Genomic DNA, 19558 nt, shown 5'->3' on the forward strand with positions numbered 1-19558 from the left:
GCTGACAACCTTGATTTCATTGCATACTCTAATGCTGACTTTGCAGGATGCAAAGATGACAACAAATATACTTCTGGCTATATCTTTCTCTTTGGAGGAGGAGTTGTTGCATGGTCTTATAAGAAACAAGGGTGTGTGGCTCAACATACTCAAGAGGCTGAGTATATCGCGTGTAATGCAACCACGACATTTGCAGTATAGATCAACAGGTTCATTAAATACTTAAAGATAGATATATTATGTAAACCTATACAAATATACTATGATAATCAAGCTGCTATTGCTCTAATGAAAAATGAAGCTGATAACTCCAAGAGCAAACATATAATAGTGAAATACCACTACATACATGTTATGATTGAAAATAATGAAATAACTATGAACTACCTTCCTACTTTGGATATGATAGTTGATCCCTTAACTAAGGGCATTGCAGAAGACTTGTTTATCAAGCATGTTGCCCGTATGAGATTAAGATATGTATGATTACGAAGGAAATCCTTAACGGAAAATTTGTAATCAGTTCAAGGAAGCCCACAATAGTGGGAGCAAACTGAGCAGTCTCATGTTCAAGTGAAAGATGTTGGTGCGTGTGGCGCACTGCATGTTGTGCTTATCCATGAGTAGGTCTGCTCATGGATAAGCAGAGTCAGTTTTCAAAACAAATATTTTATTCAAAATTCGTATTTTGATTTATCAAAAACATCGGACTCACTATGATTCTCTCAACCGACTGTTGGGCCGAGAGAGAGAAACCAAATGCTATATATATATTCATGGACTAGGCCCCTAATACACACAGAGAAACCAACTTTGAAGAAAGAGAGGCCTTCGAAGCAAACCTTCAAGTCTCTAACAACTTCCACTTTCCAGTTTTCCTTTTTTCTGTTGCTGTCATCGAAGGTCCTTCTGCTACTTCAACCACTACGTGGGTGAGGCTGTTGTTCCGTAAGGATACCCTAACTACAACTTGCCTTTAAAAAAACAAAAAAAACAGATCCAAACGTGTCATTAAAAACAAAAAAAGGTAACAACGCCAAAATCTTTCCTCATGAAAAAAAAAAAATTTATATCTCTCCTTTTTAACAACTGGTGAGAATACCAAAGTATGGAAAACGGGACAGGCACCCACATAAAATGACACCAAGGTCGTAAAAGGTGCTCTTATAATGGTAGTGTCACGTTAAAGACATTATTTATTGGAAAGGGTTAATACTGTGAGAACCCATGTTTTTTCACGTTATATCGGGTTTTCTAACCTCATTTGTTACTCATCCGGCAGTTATCATGCAATCTTTTCTCACCATGAATGTGAGAAAGTGCCATGCTGACACAAGTAGGTACTAGTTTTCCCACCTCCTACATGAATCCTTTCATACCTTTTCCCATGAAAGCTTTCACAAGAAAATGCTGAACTGGCAGGATTTTTTTAGAAATAAATTTTCATTCCTACTTAAAGCTTTCCTTTACACGTGAATGAAACAAAAGAGCCCCCAAATATTTTGACAAAATCATAACCATCTTCAATGCATCATCAATGTTCGCAGCATAGCTTAGAAAAACATTTCGGATATTGGATATCTGATCCAAATTCAGCGTATTATTTTTCTGATTCAGATCCTTCAAGTAAGATCCTCAGGTGCATTTAAATTGGACTTGGAGTCACTTGAACGGATCATTTTGGGTCCGTATCACATTCAAATCAAAATCCTATCCAATTAATTTTTTTACACTTGAGGAACGTGTTATAGACATGTTTTCACGAGACCCGGTAGTCCGGTATACAGTTAGGATCCATATCCCAAGTATTAGATCATTGAATCCTTTTCAGGTTCATATCAAGTGCACAAAATTCACAACGAATTTGGACCAGGCAGTATCTGGTATGTATCCGATCCGTTCACGGCCCCAGTTGGTTGCAAAGTTCCAAAATCCAAACCACTGTGCAAGTGGCGCCAAGGAGGTGGTATTTTGAAGAGTCCCAACCCCCAACTCCCAAGCAGGCGCGCGGGCTGAGGCGAGGCCGCCATGGGGAGCTCCAACACCACCGGTAGCGGCGACGCCGGCGAGCGACGGGATACCGGCGGCGGTGATGAAGTATTCTCCGAGGGCGAGAAGGTGCTCGCCTATCACGGCCCCCGCATCTACGAGGCCAAGGTGTACGCCTTTTTCTATTCTCTAGGGTTTTGGCTTTTTTTTCCCTTTCTTTCTCGTTCTTTCCCTGTTTATTTATTTCCTGGAATTCATGTTTCTCGATATCGAAAACTATGCCGTCGGAATCAGCGATCCGTCGGTCGATTTTGTTTAGAAAAATTAGGTTTCCGGTGGAATTTGGGTGGATCGCCTTGGCTCGATTCTGGATTTCGTTCTTCGCCGGGAGGTGAAAATCCTTCATTCTAGGGTTTCTTCAATAGGGATTGGGTTTAAGGACTTGTACACGAATTTTATTAGTTGGTGTGTTTTCTTTTCTTCAGTAACAGCCTTGTTTTTAGATCCTTGAGTTTTCACATTATTTTTGTGGCTTATCTTCTATTCATTGTGCTTGCCCAAATAATTTTATTTGGAAAAAGTTTGTGGTTTAATGCATTTTCTCTCTCTCTTTTGTTTTTCCTATTGCTAGGTTCAAAAGGCAGAGATTCGGAAGAAGGAATGGAAATATTTTGTGCATTACCATGTAAGATTTTTTCCGTTTTTGTTGCCTGGGATTGGTCTCTCCCTTCTTCTTTTGCTTTTCCTGGGCATGAGTTGGCATCCCCATTTGGTTTACTGTCTTCTACGCGTCAAACAGTTTTACTAGGCATTATTTTCTGTATTTTTTGTCTCTCCGTAAAAAAGAGATTGAGTAATTTGAGTATATACACTGACTTATTGAATGCGATGTTTATTTCTTCATTTTATGCAGGGCTGGAACAAAAAGTGAGTAACATTTGGTTGCTTTCTGAATGCTGCGGTATACCTTTCCTACATGCATTTTCTCTCAATTGTATCCTGTGGGCTGTATATAAAAGCTCATGTAGATAGTTTTGGTTATTGTCTTTGACATTACATTACATTTCAGTTTTAACTTAGATTTGTTATTGAGAATTGTTGTTCTAGAGTTTGCGCTTGAAATGGTATTTATTTTTTATTAATTTAGGTCAAGAATTGAATATATACATATATATACATGCATCGTATGTATTGTGTGTGCGGGGGGGTCCTCTAACTGCCGTGCTGTATCCACACTAAATGACTTGGTCTGTCTGGCTTCCTTAAAGCACTTCCCATTGTTCTGAATTAGAGTGAGTAAAAGAACTGTTCTTGAGGTGAGAACCTGTCTTTAGTCTTTTTCATGGGGGTACTGGGGAGTGGCCCTAGAAGGGTTTTATTAGATTGAGAACTATAAGCTTTTTGTGTTTTGGCTTTTCAATGATACTTTGTAAAAGAGTTAAGTGGGGATTCAATGGCTGCAGATTCATGCATGTGATCTGGAGATAGGCGGATAGCTTATTGTCATGTATTATATTATTTGTTTTTTTAATGATGTTATGTTCTCAAGTCTCAAGGATGAAATACAGTTGGTATGCTAGCTTTATCTTAACAAGAATGCTTGTAAACCATTACTTTTATGATAATCCATTGCTTGACATAGATGCTCTCATGTTTGGTACTTTGATGTTCAACAGCTGGGATGAATGGGTTAGCTCTGATCGATTGATGAAGTTTAATGCTGAAAATGTTCGGAAACAGCGAGCATTGATTAAAAAACAAGGTGTTGAGAACCCTAAATCAGGCCACACAACACAAACGAAGCCTAAGGTATCAACAGGTTCGTATGAAATTTTATTTACCTTTTTTATGTTCATTTATTTGCATTATCACATTTCATGTTCATGAACTTTCAGAAGTCAATCATGGAGTTACCAAGATACATAGCATGACATGTGTCAAACTGCAACTGTACTGAATAGGCTTGAAATTATGAACTGTATATATAGTATCTCATGGAAAAAATCTCCAAGTATTGCCTTCCTGTTCTAATATTATGAGGTAGGAAAAGGGTTATTCTTGTGTTATATTGACTGCCACCAATTTGCTTTGAATATTTTTTCCCTTGCTGCTAAGTCAATCTCTTTGTATTCTGCATTGCATCTGTTATTGCTGTATCAGTTTGGACTGGCTGCATACACTACATGACATTGGATACCTGCTCTGCGATGCGCTAGGTTCAATTGCACCCCAAAACACGGTTAGACCTGGCCCAGTCCCAGCTTGGCATTTAATTGGGATGGATTTGGTATGGACACACATGGGCTCAGGTCCTGGCTCTTTGCCCAGAAAAAATGGGTCAGCCCAAGCCCAATGGGAACCAGCTATCCTAATGCTGGTACAGGCTTTACACTAGTCCTGTGGGGCTCTTTTAGAAGTTAAAAAGCCATGTAAGCCTGGAAACCTGCTTTTTATTTTCTAATGAATATGCCTTCCTTATCTCATTTTGGCTTCCTTAGCTAATCAATCCTTAAAATAGAGTAATTGAAAAGGAGTAACATACAATTATCTGTTAGTGAATGGGAAGCTACAGGGAGAAATACATGCCAACTGTGCATACTGCCAAATGTATTACGTTTGCATTTTTCTTTCATTATTGTTATATCTTAAATTTATTATTAAAACATTTCATAATGTTGGCAATGATTTAACAATTTGCGGGGATAACATACATTTATCTGATGGTGCATGGAAGGCTAGAGAGGATAATACATGCACATACTGCATATGCTAAATATGGTTATTGTTATTACTTGTACTGATGTTGTTGTTGGTAATAAGTAATAGCAATAGTCATGACAAAACCACCAGCAACAACTACAAGTATTACTACTTCTTCTTCTACTACTATTATATATTATAGTTATATTTGATTTCGAGATGTCATTCTGTTGAGCAATGACTTGATCATGAACCACTACACTGAAATCATGTTTGGTACTTATTTATTCTTTCGTATCTCCAGGTGCTAAAGCAGACAAAGAAGATCCAAAGAACTGTGGTGAGTGGACATGCTTTTTGCCCTTCATGTCAGAATGTTTGATATTTTTTTTTCTTTTTTTAAATCCCCGTCTAACATTTTAGTTTGGCATTAAGTTTAAATTTTCAGCATTTTTTGTCATATTTTTCAGTTTTTGACTTGCATAACATAGATTGGTTGTGTTTCGATGGCTGAAAATTTCGTTATTGTTTAGCATTACAAATCAAATTCTTACTATCCTGAATCCCTGATCACTTATGTATTATCCTGATGTTTTACTTCTTTTACAATATTGGTTTTGTGGGAATAAAAATTTATGTTGCCTGGTTACTGAATAAATAATGTTTAGATACATACTCATGTTGGAGACAATTAATTTAGAGAAGTATGTCGGAAGTTGCAATCTTTGAACATGTGGATCAATATTTAGTTGCATGTGTTGAGACATTGCATAATGAATATTTTACTAGTGCTTTCTTCTGTTGGATATACTTTGTGCTTCATATTGACGATAGCAAACGACCTTAGTTTTTTCATCTCCCTCTAGCTTACAGGCCAAGCCACTTCCCCATTAAAGACAAAGAGCATGCTTGCCCCATCTAGAATGCTTATTGGAGTTGGCTGTGCTTGATGAAACCAATTTGGTTGCCAAAATGGTTGCAGAAGCATACTGGCACATTAAACAGTGCGATAGCTTCCCATAATCAGTCAAAATATGATTTTTGTGCAGTGGATAGTGGGCCTTCCCAGTCCTTACGTACTATCAGTTCATACGGGTAGCAGGTGGCCCATGAGATCAATTGGCTTTTTGCTTAAAAAAACACATTAAAGAATCCTACTGTTAATACTGTCTTAAAACTTTTGAGCTTCCCTAGGAAGCTAGAGATGGATTGACAATTCATTGACAATTGTGACTGTTTGGGTCCTTTTCTCTTTTCATCTGTGGATGTCTATCCTGTCATTGGATGATCATATCATCCACATAAAGGAGAAGAATGATGATACCTGCATCAGATTTCTTAATAAACAAAGTAGTGTCAGTCAGACAAGAGTGAAATCCAATGTCAATCATAACATGACTAAATCTATCGTACTAGGCTTTTGGTATTTGTTTAAGGCTATAAAGGGCCTTCTCAAGACGAAGAGTTTTACCCTTAGGGATACTAACACTAGGCGGGGCGTCCATGTAAACTTCTTCAACGAGACTTTCATTCAAAAAGACATTTTTGACATCCATTTGAAACATATGTCATTTTCTAATAAAAGCTACGGCAATTAGAGTTCTAATAGTGGTCATTATGAGCCAAGGGGCAAAGGTTTCTTTATAGTCAATGCCATATTCTTGAGCATAACCTTTTTGCCACTAATCGGGCCTTATACCTTTTCAGGGTCCCATCACTTTTGATTTTGACTTTATAGACCTAATGACAACCTATTGGTTTCTTTTCTAGAGGAATGTATTGAATAAACCATGTGTTGGCCTTTTCTAATGCATCCAATTATGTTTTCATGGCTTCAATCCATTCTATATGATTTTTTGCCTCAGAATAGGATGATGGTTCAACATAAGATTGTATTAATACAATAGCTGCCCTATACGTGGGTGAAAAAGATTCGTAAGATACAAATTTTCCGAGGGGTCTAGAGATTCTAGAAGTCCTTCTGAAGAATACTTTTCTAATGCACATGGAGGGTTTTGCTCGCCGTCTCTTTGTCTTGAATATTGTAGACCAACATCCTTGTAGGTTTGGTCTTCGTTATCAATATCATTGTCAAAGGTAATAGGACTTTGATGATTGTCAAAGTTACACTCAAAATCCCATTCATTAGATTTTGAAGTTAAATCAATTAAAAAGGAATATTCAGTAATATCCTTGGATTTTTCACATTCAAAAGCACTTTATTTTTTCTAAAAAGGATACATTTCTTGATACATATAATTTTTTATTTTGAAGATCAAAGCACCTATAACCTTTTTGATGTTCAACATATCCTAAAAAGGCGCATGAGATTGCACGAGGAGAAAATTTATCATTTTTGTTTAAAAATACAAAACATTTGCAGCCAAAGGCTCTTAATCTAGAATAATCAAGAGATAAATTGAGAAGTTTTTCTATTGGAGATATATTCCTTAATGAGGAAGATGACATTCTATTAATGAGATAGGTGACAGTTAAAGTAGCCTCAGCCCAAAAATCTTTTGGAACGTGACTTGCAATTAGTAAGGTCCTAGTAGTTTCCATAATGTGTTGATGCTTACGTTCAGCAAGACCGTTCTGTTGTAGAGTGTGTGGGCATGCTCGTTGATGTGTAATGCCATATAGATTAAGATAGTCTTTGAATTCTTTAGACATAAATTTTCCCCTTAATCAATGCAAAAAATAGAAATATTACTTTGAAATTTGTTTGTAACCATCTTATGAAATATTTGAAAGTGAGTAAAAACTTCAGATTTATGTTTAAGAAAATAAATCCAAGTGTGTCTAGAAAAATCATCAACAAAGATGACATAATACGCATAACCGCCTTTAGAGATAACTCGTGCATGTCCCCAAGCATCCGAATGTATTAACTCAAGAGGTTTTGTAGAGACAAAAGTTCTATTAGAAAAATATAATTTTTTCATTTTACCAAGAATGCAGTCTTTACAAAAAAAACTTTCAGAATTACAAAATTTTCCCAAATTTGAAAAGTATTGAATTTTAGACATATAAGGATGGCAAAGTCTTTTGTGCCATAACTCTATTTCTAATTTCTGAACATTTAAGCAAAATACATTCTTGGGTAATTCCAAAAAGTCCATGTAATATAGTCTTTCTTTATGGCTTTCCTCAATTAGCTTCCCTGACTGACAATCCTGTATCCAACAACCATTAGAAGAGAATAAAATATTACATCTATAATCAGATATTTGTAACACAGATAAGAGATTCAAATTTAGTTTAGGAACATATCTAACCTCTGGAATACAAAATTTTTTGGATTTTTGAAAACTTTCAAAACATCCTACTTTTATTTCAAGAGATGTTCCATCTGCTGTAAAAACCTTTGACATACTTGAGTTGTTTTTAATGCATTCGAATAAACTTTTGTCATTTGGGGTCATGTGAAATGAAGCACCATAATCTAAAAGCTAAGGGAAGTTACCTGGATCAAAAACAGATGCGACTGCCGCTCCAATTGAGGCTTCAGTTGAAGAGGATACCCCTTTGAGAAGAGATTGAAGAATCTCCATTAGTTGAGCCATAGATACATGAGCATCTTGATCTTTTAACTCTGTTTCAACAGATGCGGCCCTCTTTTCGTCTCTTCTTTTTAATTTTAGACATTGAGGCCTATAGTACCCCGATTCATGATAGTGATGACAAATAACTTTTCTTTTGTCAAACTCACCACTCTGTCTTCCAAAATGAGACGGCTTATAAGTGCGAGTATGATTTCTTGGTCTAGACACTGCTAGAACAGATTCGTCATCAACTTTTAGAATACTCTTTCTGAGTCAATTTTCCTCCATAGTATCCACAATAGTAGGGATTTTTCCACGATGAAGAAGGGTCGATTTGGTGGATTTAAATTCCGGCCTTAAACACAAATTGGTAAAAGTGTTCCATATCGAGTTGCTTTTGGCGAAACTCGATATCCTCGGCACAATGCCATTTTGGATCTAAAGAGCCAATTCTTCCTAAAGTTTGGACAACTCATTGTAATATTTACGAATGGATTTGTCTTTTTGAGTCATTGTCCGAACCTTTTTTTGTAGATTGCACACATGTTCAATATCTTTAAGGGAATATATTTTTTTAAGGTATTCTCATGCTTTATCGACATGCTCAAATTTAGCGAGGCTAGACCATTTTTTAATGTCTATGCTATTAATATGCCATGACATAATTTTTGCATGCCCCATTCTCCACTATTTCCATTTCTTTTCATATGAGGCTAAAGCCTTGATCTTCTCTTATGTTAGAGGAACTTCCTTATCACTTTCTTTTTTGATGAGGGATAGTTTAGGTTCTGAATCAGAACCATCTACTATTCCCCATAAATCTTTTCCCCATATGTGGTGCTTCATGATTGAAGCCCACATTACATAATTAGTATCATTTAATTTCATGGGTATGATGGTGATCTTATCATTGTCATCCATCTTTGTGAAAAAAATAAGAGAAAAAAAGAGAGTAGAGAGGAGAAGAGAGAGAATATAATACAATTTTGTAGCTCAAGTCCTCCTTTCTTCAAACAAATCTTCTTGTAGCCGAAAATGAAGTCATAAAACACTTTTTGGCAAGTGATGAAATACTTTTTGCAAGAATAAGGTGATAACACACCTTTGCTGGTGAAGCACGGAAATCAAGGCAGAAGCTTTTCACGATCTAAAAATTCCCTCGCTCTGATACCATGTAATGAATGTTAAAATGTACCCATCAATTGTTGTAATTAGATATATTTTATATATATAAAAGATGATACATATACATATATGGTATATATGTATATGTATCCTCCTATTTATATATATAAAATATATATTTTCCTTTTGTTTAGTCGTAGGGGTATTTTAGTCTTTTCCTCTATTTTACGCACATTCACTTTATGAATGTGATTGTAATTTATTTTATTTTTATTTTTCTTTTATTTTTTATTTCTTTTTCTCAAGTACCAAAAGGTACCTTGGGGGGCCCACTCAAATAGACGTTGGGCCCCTTCCAACGGTCACATTTGTGACCGTTGGAGGGGCTCCAACGTCTATGAGTGGAGCCCCTCCAAGGCTCCTTTTTGTTGTTATAAATAGGGGCTCTCCCCTTTGTATTTCTTACTTCTTGAGGGAGCTTATGCTCCATTGTAATGGGGTTTTTACCCCTTGTCCATTGTTTCTTCAATGATATGCAACTTATGACTTTAAGTCATATTTTTCCCTTTTTATGGGTTTTATGGGTTAGCACATTATGTGCTTGTGTTGTTTCCCTTTAATGGGTATATTTGCACTTCACGTGCATATGTATGGGTTCATTATTGAACCCAATGTATTCCAACTCACTTTCTAACATGGTATCAGAGCAAGGTTGAGATCGAGTTGCTCTTTGGTGCATCGGGAAGCGTGGTATTCAAGAATTTGTTAAAAAAAATGGTGAAGTATTCATTTCTCTCTATTGTCTTTCTTATAGTTATTCGGTATGCATTCTATTTCTTTGAGTATTGTATGAAGAATGTAATATGTTCTTTTCTTTATGTGTGCTTTTTGTCATTATGTCTTTTTTGAGTTTATTGCTACTCCATTGAATCGTTTTCGTATGTTTTTCTTTGAAAAACTTTAAATGATAACTTGTTTGGCGAAAAATTAGATATATGATTGCTCAAAACTTGCTTTAATGGGTCGGTAAAAATTTATGACCGTTGGAACTTTGAATTTACATTTTAAACCTAACCTTGTTTATGAAAATACCTTTATATGAATGTTTAGTCTTTAAAGAAAGGTATGTTAAGATTAAAATGCTTGTGAAATATAGTTCTTTGAAAAATGTTTGGCATATATGAAAAATTCCATATTATGTGTCCGTTTTATATGAGCAACATTTAATTAAGAAAGTTTTTTTTTTAATACCGGTTGAATTAAGTTTTAAAATGGTCTTATGGAATATGGTGATTTTCTTTCCATCTTTACACTCTTAAGGTTGTTTTCAACATTTAGAGAGTTATCTCTCTTTTCAATAAGAGACATTTATATTTTTATGTTGTGATTGTCTCTTGTGGGTTTTGGTGTTTGCCCTTTTGTTTGTTCATTAGTGAATGTTGTAAGTGCTTAATGCACTCTTTTGCTTTTCCGCATATTTCATTACAAAAGTTATGGTCTTCACTAATGTTTATTGTGTACTTATTTCATTAGGAGTAGGTAATAATCTATTAAGTCATGTTTTTTTGATAAAACTTAAGAGTGTTAAATTTTTCCTCAATAAATGTTTACTTTTTATTTAAGCCATAGTACAATCTTATTTATCATAAGGTTTTGTTAATGAATCTATTTTGTTGGGATTTCTTCCACTTTAATGGAGTTTTCTCCTTCTTTGGGAGTTGTATATGTTTTTTTGTTCAAACTCTCCTTAAGGAGCCTTTCGGTCCTTATAATCTTCTTGTGAGTATATACTCTTTTATGAAGATTTCATGATTGTTTATCATTTTTAAGTTGCAATAGTAAATTTCATAAGTTTTTCGAAATTCACCATCTTTATGAATGCCTATATTGGCCTAAGTTTGTTATTTTTGAACTTCACCAACTTCACCGTTTAATTGCACCTTATGTCTTTCATAGTTAAGGCTTGTTTGTTCCAAATCGGTTCATACACATGATGTTGCTTAATATTTCATGTTATGTTGCATAGTAAGCCTTTTTTTGGTGTACAAGACTTCTTTTGAAGATTAAGCATAATTCGTGTTTATGCAAAATTGTTTTGATGGATTATATTGGACCTTTGATTCAATTTGTTAATCGGTCCTCTTTGTAAAAACTTTTATTTGGAAAATGATTCCTTATGTGTTTATTGCCCTTTTGTGGCATTTATGTTTGTCCATCACATGTTATTTAATGCATCATTTACTTGGCCTTAGTATTGTTATATTAGAAATGTTTGTCGAGGTGAGTTATGGGCACCTCGTGTTGTATCATTTTTAGATTGTCCACCTTCCATATTATAGATGGTTGTTAAGGTGAGTTATGGGCACCTTGGGACTCTAAAATGATTTGTTATTTGATCTCTAATTATGAGTGTGACACTCATTTTTTCTCTTGTGCCATTGATATTATGGATGCTTCTATATAAATGTGATGGACATATGGTATTTGAAACCTTAAATGTTTTAAGGTACATTTAAAATCAAGATGTTTTGGGATTATAGCCCAACCTTTTATTTGTTTATGAATCTTATGAGTGCATTTGCACATTTGTGATTCCGTATGTTGTGCTCGTTGTGCACATGTGTTCTTGTGTTTTTTCACAAGTGTTCTTGGTGTGTATGTTCACACATTTGTTCTAAAGAATATTATTTTATCGGTTGTAGTATCTTGTTGAAGATACGTTTTACTTGCATTTATTCCAAAATGTTATTATGAGTATTCTTTTTAAAAGGAATATTGTTTCATTCGAGGTTTATTTTCATTACAAGTTTATTGCCTCAAAAGTCTTTTCCTTTTATGCCCATTATCTAAGTGTCATCATATGTAGACAAGAATTTTATTACACCTTCGTGTGTTTTTAGCCCTTTGTTGGCTTTTGCTCTCTTGGTCTAGTAGCTGAACACACTTGTCTTGAGTGATCTTATATGTAGACAAGACACGTTGATTCACACCATCGTGTGTGATCTTAGTCCATGTTGGCGTTTGTGTTCTTGTTCTAGTCGCTTAGATGTATGCCCATGGTTGGCTTATTTCACTCATTTCAAGTGCCATCTTATGTAGACAAGAGATGTATTTTGTTTTAGCACATAGTTGGCTTATTACTCTTGTTCTAGTAGCTGAACATACTTGGTTTTAAGTGTATTTTTACGTAGACAAGAGATACTTTTTAGTCCATGTTGGCATATATTCTCTTGCTCTTGTCGTAGATGCACTTATTTCAAATATTATTATATGTAGACAAGAGGTTCGTTTACACACCTTTGTGTGTGTCTTTGGCCTTTAATGGCTTTATATTCTTGATCTAGTAGCTTATACACTTGATTTATGGGTTTTGGAGGACTAATGAGGAAGTTGTTTGTCATGAATAAACTATTATTGAAATTTGCAAAATTCCATTCATGACTTGTATTTTTCAAGAAAATCATCTTTTTGATATGCATATCAAGTTGATTTCTTAGCATTTAATCTATATATTAAGTGCTTATGGTTTTTGCTACCCTTATATGTAAAATGTTTTTTTCAATCAAGTGTGACTTTCATAAATGTTTTTAAAAAAAAAAAACCTTGTGAACTCTTGGGTTTATTTTGCCTAATGTATGCTTGGAGACTTCGTTTCTCTTATTTGGAACTTCACTACATGTTTGAAGCATGTTTTAGTTCTTTGAGTATTAATTCATATAATGATTCGTATCTGCATATGCTCTTTATGGCCTTTTTTTTTCTGGGCTCTCATTAAATAAAGCATATGTATGTTATGCCTCTTCGTAGGCTTCTTGTGGTATCCCTTAGTGGATCATTTTGTTATTCCCCATTATGGGGTTATATTTGTCCAATGGTGGACCTTATGAATGCATTATGCATTCTTGCAATTTTTGCATAATTTGCTTCCGCTCATTTTGTTTTAACATAATGTATGATTTAGAAACTTCGGTTTTCTAAATTTTTCGTTTCATACTAAAGTAACTATCATATTATGCATAAATTTTGCACCTTGTTAAGAATGTTCCTTTTTGAGTAAAGTGCAAAAATATTGTTTACTTGTTCTTTGTTGTTTTCTTTTCTCAGGATCTTGGAGATAGGACAAAGGGAAGTACCCTGGATGGTTCGGGAAATGGGTTCATCATTTGAAGGCAATTGGAGGAAGGCTATTTCAAGTTTCATTGCATCCTTGACGAAGCCTCTTGGAGTCGCCGAAGCCTCGTGGAGTTTTGCCCTTTTTTCAATCTTTTCGTTTCCCTGCAAAGCTTGAGGGGGGGTGTTAAAATGTACCCATCAATTGTTGTAATTAAATATATTTTATATATATAAAAGATGATACATATACATATATGGTATATATGTATATGTATCATCCTATTTATATATATAAAATATATATTTTCCTTTTGTTTAGCCGTAGGGGTATTTTAGTATTTTCCTCTGTTTTACGCACATTCACTTTATGAATGTGATTGTAATTTATTTTATTTTTATTTTTCTTTTATTTTTTATTTCTTTTTCTCAAGTACCAAAAGGTACCTTGGGGGGCCCACTCAAATAGATGTTGGGCCCCTTCCAACGGTCACATTTGTGACCGTTGGAGGGGCTCCAACGTCTATGAGTGGAGCCCCTCCAAGGCTCCTTTTTGTTGTTATAAATAGGGGCTCTCCCCTTTGTATTTCATACTTCTTGAGGGAGCTTATGCTCCATTGTAATGGGGTTTTTACCCCTTGTCCATTGTTTCTTCAATGATATGCAACTTATGACTTTAAGTCATATTTTTCCCTTTTTATGGGTTTTATGGGTTAGCACATTATGTGCTTGTGTTGTTTCCCTTTAATGGGTATATTTGCACTTCACGTGCATATGTATGGGTTCATTATTGAACCCAATGTATTCCAACTCACTTTCTAACATGGTGGTCTTCCACGAATGCACTTGAACCACTCAAAAGAAGTGTCTATAAGACACTTTAGACAAGACCCACAAAAGGGTATAAATGGAATAACATAAAAGAAAATAATAAAACTTTATTAATAACAAGAAAAATGCTTAACAAGCATTAAGAGTATTTTTACATGAGGGGATGCACCCCTATTTATACAAGTGAGAAGGGATTAGAGGATAACTCTTAAGGGCAGTCTCCTTGTAACTGTTGGACCTTGTCCAATGGCTAGAATTCTAGCCATTGGACTAGGTCCAACGACTATTCATATGGTCAAGTTCCATTTGGAACTTGACCAATACTTATTATCTAGTTCGGACAACTCATTGTAATATTCACGAATGGATTTGTCTTTTTGAGTCATTGTCTGAACCTTTTCTTGGAGATTGCACACATGCGCAATATCTTTAAGGGAATACATATTTTTAAGGTATTCTCATCCCTTATCGACATGATCAAATTTAGCGAGGCTAGAGCATTAATTAATGTCTACTCTATTAATAAGCCATGACATAATTTGTGTCCTTGCACTTCGTTAGAGCGAAGGCCTCAAGAATGTTGCATGTCCCACCCAGAGTTGCCAGTCGAGGAAGCGGGAGCGGGAAGCGATACGGGAAGCGTAAGCGGGAAGCGAGGCACTTTCAAAAATTTAGGAAGCGGGAAGCGGGGGACCACTTAGGAGCGAACCGGGAAGCGTCTCGGAAGCGACATAGGAAGCGTCTCGGAAGCGACATAGGAAGCGACATAGGAAGCGAACCGGAAGCGACCTAAGAAGCTATAAATTTCTAAATTGTAAATTATAAGCTACAATGTTCTAAACTCTAAGTCTAACCTTAAAATTAACATAATCCACTACTTCACTTCATCATGCAAGATTCAAAATAAAAGTATACCAAAAAAATATTATAAGACCATGACAAAAAAGTAACATAAAAGTTTTTAAGTTGGACAACTCCAACTACATCATAAAAAAAAATAATAATTCAAGAGTTCATTAATCTGTCATCTTTCTCTTCCCCTTCAAGTCAGCAATAGATCGCGAACTTTCTGCATCATCACGTGCATCTTGTCCTCCACGACCATGTCTTCTGCTCCTTCCTTCATTTCCTATAATGAATACGTTAAAAAGTTAAAATGTTCAAAAACCATAATTTAAAATATAAAAAACACAATATCAACATACCTTGCCTAGGTCTCCGACTAAAGAAACGATCAATCCGACCATGAGGAACTGATGGTCGCTCTTGTATATCTGCAGTTCTACTAGCTCTGATGGATTGATTTGTATCCTCTTGAACTTCATTTGTACGTATAATTATTGGAGGTAATGGAGCTCTTGGTTGTGCATCTTTATGTTTGGATTTGGAAATAGTGCTTGATTGTTGTGCACTATCATCCAAATCTCTCCATCGCATATCCTCTAATCTCAACGTATTTTCTTCTACAATAGGAAGTTCTGGATTGATATCCCATTTTCGACTAGGCCCTTCTTTATAGCGATTGTTGCACCTTTTATAACAAGAATATAAAATATGAATGTTAATAAACAATCAATGATAAAAAAATAGAAAAAAAATACCAAAACAAAAGTACAACACAGTTTAATTATACCTGTCAATCAATCAAAGATTGGAATGAATATACACTAAGGTATCAGCACGATCTTCATTGAGCCTATTTCTTTTAACATTGTGAATGTAACTATAGGTGCTCCACACTCTTTCTGCAGAAGATGTGCTAATAGGTTGAGATAAAACCTTAATGGCTAATGCTCTCAACTCCGGTGTATCACCACCATAAAAACGCCACCAATTAAGCACTGACATTGTAGGATTCAGTGCATCTATTCGTGCTGCATTTCGGCTAAATCTTCCACTTCTTGATGCAAAAGCCACAAGTTGTGACCTATAAAGTGTAGATAACTCTTCATTTCCAGAAGATATGACTTCAAGCGCAAGCATTGCACCGTCTAAGATATCATTATCCTTTTCTGCAAAAAAAAATGTTTAGTAACTATAACAAGAGAAATGCAAATGAAATAATAAAATAATTAAATCATTTAACTTTAAACTTTATTAAATAGATAGAATTAATTTTTTACCAGGAGAAACTCGTTTGACCCCTCCTGCTGCTGGGATTTTGAGATACTCCGACTCGTAATATTTTGGAGTAAGCATGTGGGCTAGACTATGGAGAGGCACATTCATTCTGTCCCATCTATTTGAGACACTCTTATGAATCTTTTCATATAAATCTGGTTGTCCTTTTAGATTGTCTTTGATTTCCCCCAACATGTTGTCCATGCCTTCATACACTTCACCAATTATAGGGCCTTCCTGATCACAAAATTTAATCATCTTATAGATGGGTTTTGTAATCAATAATGCTAAACGTACAGAATCCCAAAATTCTTCATCAAGAACAGTTGTTTCTGTTGTAACAACCCTTTTTTTCATAATTTCATCCGTGCATGATTGCTTCCAATCACTCCATCTATCTGAAATTACTGTGAGCCTTAAGCTCTCCCTCACATCAAGCAAGCGTTTCAAAGTAGTATAATGTGAAGCAAACCTTGTTTTTGCAATCTTTATTAATTCTAATTTTTCATTGCTTCTAAAGATTGCTAGTGCTTTTGAATGATTTGTGATATACTTCACAATTTCTTTACTCTGCAAATATGTTTCTCCCAACCAATGAAACTCATGTGCCAAATCCTTGAAGATCAAATTAAGTGTGTGCACAACACAAGGCGACCAAAAAATATACTTGTACGTTTGTTTTAATTCTTCACCTGCTAACTTGCAATTTGCTGCATTGTCTGTAATCACTTGCACTACATTAGAAGGCCCCACAAGTTTAAATCCCGTTTTCAAAAACTCGACAATGTTTGCAGCTGACTGTTGGACATTAGAAAAATCGCTTGCATATAAGAACATCGAGCCAAAACAGTTTGAGGCAAGTATATTTATCAAGTGTTTGTTCTTGATATTTGTCCAACCGTCTGAGACAATGGAAACTCCAAACTCCTCAAACTTTTCTCGAAATTCATTTAACTCCCTGTGAACACACTCTTTTTCACTGTCAAGCAACGTTGTTCGCGCTTTTTCATATGATGGGGGTTTATATCCGGGCACTTTACTAACTGCAGATATCATCTCTTCCCAATATGGTGATCGAAGCACATTGAAAGGTATGCCATTTGCACACAAAAATCTGATAATTTTGTGATCTACATCATCTCTTTCTACCTTTTTAAAGGTATCACGAATATCAACTGTTTTTCGGCTTCCACTAGATGATGTAGTAATACTAATAGGCTTCTTTGGAGTATCAATTCTTGATCTCCTCAACTCAAATGCACTTGATGAAACCTCCACTCGACGAACTTGCCTCTTAATTTTTTTTGCCAATTCTGCATTTTTTGCAACTTCAGGGCAAAAGGCAATCCCAACACTTTGTCCCTTTGGAGATCCCATGAGATGTGCAAAAACTCGAGTATATGACCCATGATAAATATTTTTGCAGTGCCTGCACATAAAAACTTGGGTTCCACCTTGCTTTCCTTGCCCACTCTTCTTTTGTTTCAATACATGGCGCCATAACACTGTTGTTTTATGCATGCTAGGTGGTTCATCATCTTGGTCATCTTCAGAATAGTAGTCATCCAAGTCATATTCTTCTTCATCTTCCTCATCAAAACAATTTTCGTTTCGGTCCTCAAACTGATATGGACAAGCAGAAGACCTCTTCTTGCCCTTCCCAACACCACTAGATGATTCATGCTCCAAATTGTACAAAGAATCGTCATCGTCATCAGAATTATCGTGATCATAGCTTGAGATGGTCATTAATGAAGCAAAGAACATGCAAATATATCTGCATCATAAAAGTATCAGAATCAACCTAAAACACTTAAAAAAAGCTATTATTAACAGTAAATAATGGAGAGTGAAGAACACAAAGCATGGGGATGTAAACAAAAGACTAAGCTAAAAAAGGGGGGGAAATTACGTGCAATCTGACTATCACTGAACTAAATACTCAAACAGGCACTTCAAGTTCTAATAAGAAACAAGCAACATAAATAACTGAGAATATAGAGAGCGAGAATAGTTTGATTGAACTGCTAAATCAGATCAAGAACATATAAATCCAGTTTTCTTTCAGGACTCCACTAAAGTTCAATACCCGACTCATTGGGAAATTCTCCAAGTACCCATCAACTTAATTTTGCACAAATGGAGAACATTAAAGTGCTACCAGCCTTGGCAAACATTGATCTCTGAGACAATAGACTTAGAACTGAGGTTCTAAATCATTACAGTTATCTTCTTCATGATAATGTTCATTTACTATTTGTACCAGGCACCAGCTCACATCCTCCAGCAGCTCTCAGCCTCTCACTGTACATCGGACTGAAGAAATAGCTTTTAAAATGTGGGAACAGCACACTCAAATGCTCTCCAATAAAACAATAATATTGCATATTATACCCGTTATACACCAATTAGTAAAAAAATTATTCATCAGTGTAGAATACATTATATCATAAACAACTGAAGAGTTAAATAAGAAGCTACAGCACATCATGGCCAATGCAAATTAACAATCCAGCTATATCAGAAAAGTTTTGTGACGAATGCATACCATCTGTTTAGATAAGAAGTTAATATTACATTGCTTACGCTATCAATAGACTAGTATCATGGAGACAATAAAAAACAACCCACTGCTTCATGCAGAATGAATAAAAAAAACGGCTGCGATAATGAATCAGAAACTAAAAAAACTACAAACAAACCCTTGATCTACAGTAACAAAAAAACCCTTGATAGTTATGAGAAATAGACGAGTCAAAAACCACATTGGTTGTCAACATCGTCTGAAAAAAGGGAGAAAGGGGGGAGGACATAGGGCCACCCTCTGTCCCTATCGCCCACTGTGAGGAAAAGAGGGGGCGGAAGATAGAGGGTGTTCCTCTGTCTCCACCCGGCACCAGCACCAGCACCAACACCAGCACCATGAAGAAGAAGTGCGAGACATGGGGGGTGCCCTTGCCTCAGCCACCAGCAGCCATGAGAGAGTCACGGACAGATATACACCCCGAAAAAAAAAACCCTGCGATAGATCTACACCGAGAAAGAAAAAAGAAACCCTTGAATTTGATCACTTTCCCCAAAACTACCCTATTGGATCCCACTGGTGGAGGGGAGCTCGCACGACAGAGAGATAGAGA

The 19558-nt window shown here is 35.6% G+C and overlaps 1 protein-coding gene across 1 annotated transcript in view; it reads left to right on the plus strand.

The window, feature by feature from the left end:
* Positions 1-2001: 2001 nt before the first annotated feature.
* Positions 2002-19558, plus strand: part of LOC149841694 (protein MRG1-like) — a 49054-nt gene continuing 31497 nt past the window's right edge. Inside the window, exons 1-5 of the mRNA XM_089998656.1 lie at positions 2002-2157; positions 2621-2674; positions 2903-2916; positions 3666-3808; positions 4994-5029. Coding sequence (XP_089854782.1) covers positions 2029-2157; positions 2621-2674; positions 2903-2916; positions 3666-3808; positions 4994-5029 — 376 coding nt within the window. The 5' untranslated portion in view covers positions 2002-2028. The remainder of the gene's footprint in view (positions 2158-2620; positions 2675-2902; positions 2917-3665; positions 3809-4993; positions 5030-19558) is intronic.

This window comes from Nuphar pumila, chromosome 3 (genome assembly GCF_984573655.1).
Source record: "Nuphar pumila chromosome 3, dmNupPumi1.hap1.1, whole genome shotgun sequence".
Lineage (NCBI taxonomy): Eukaryota > Viridiplantae > Streptophyta > Magnoliopsida > Nymphaeales > Nymphaeaceae > Nuphar > Nuphar pumila.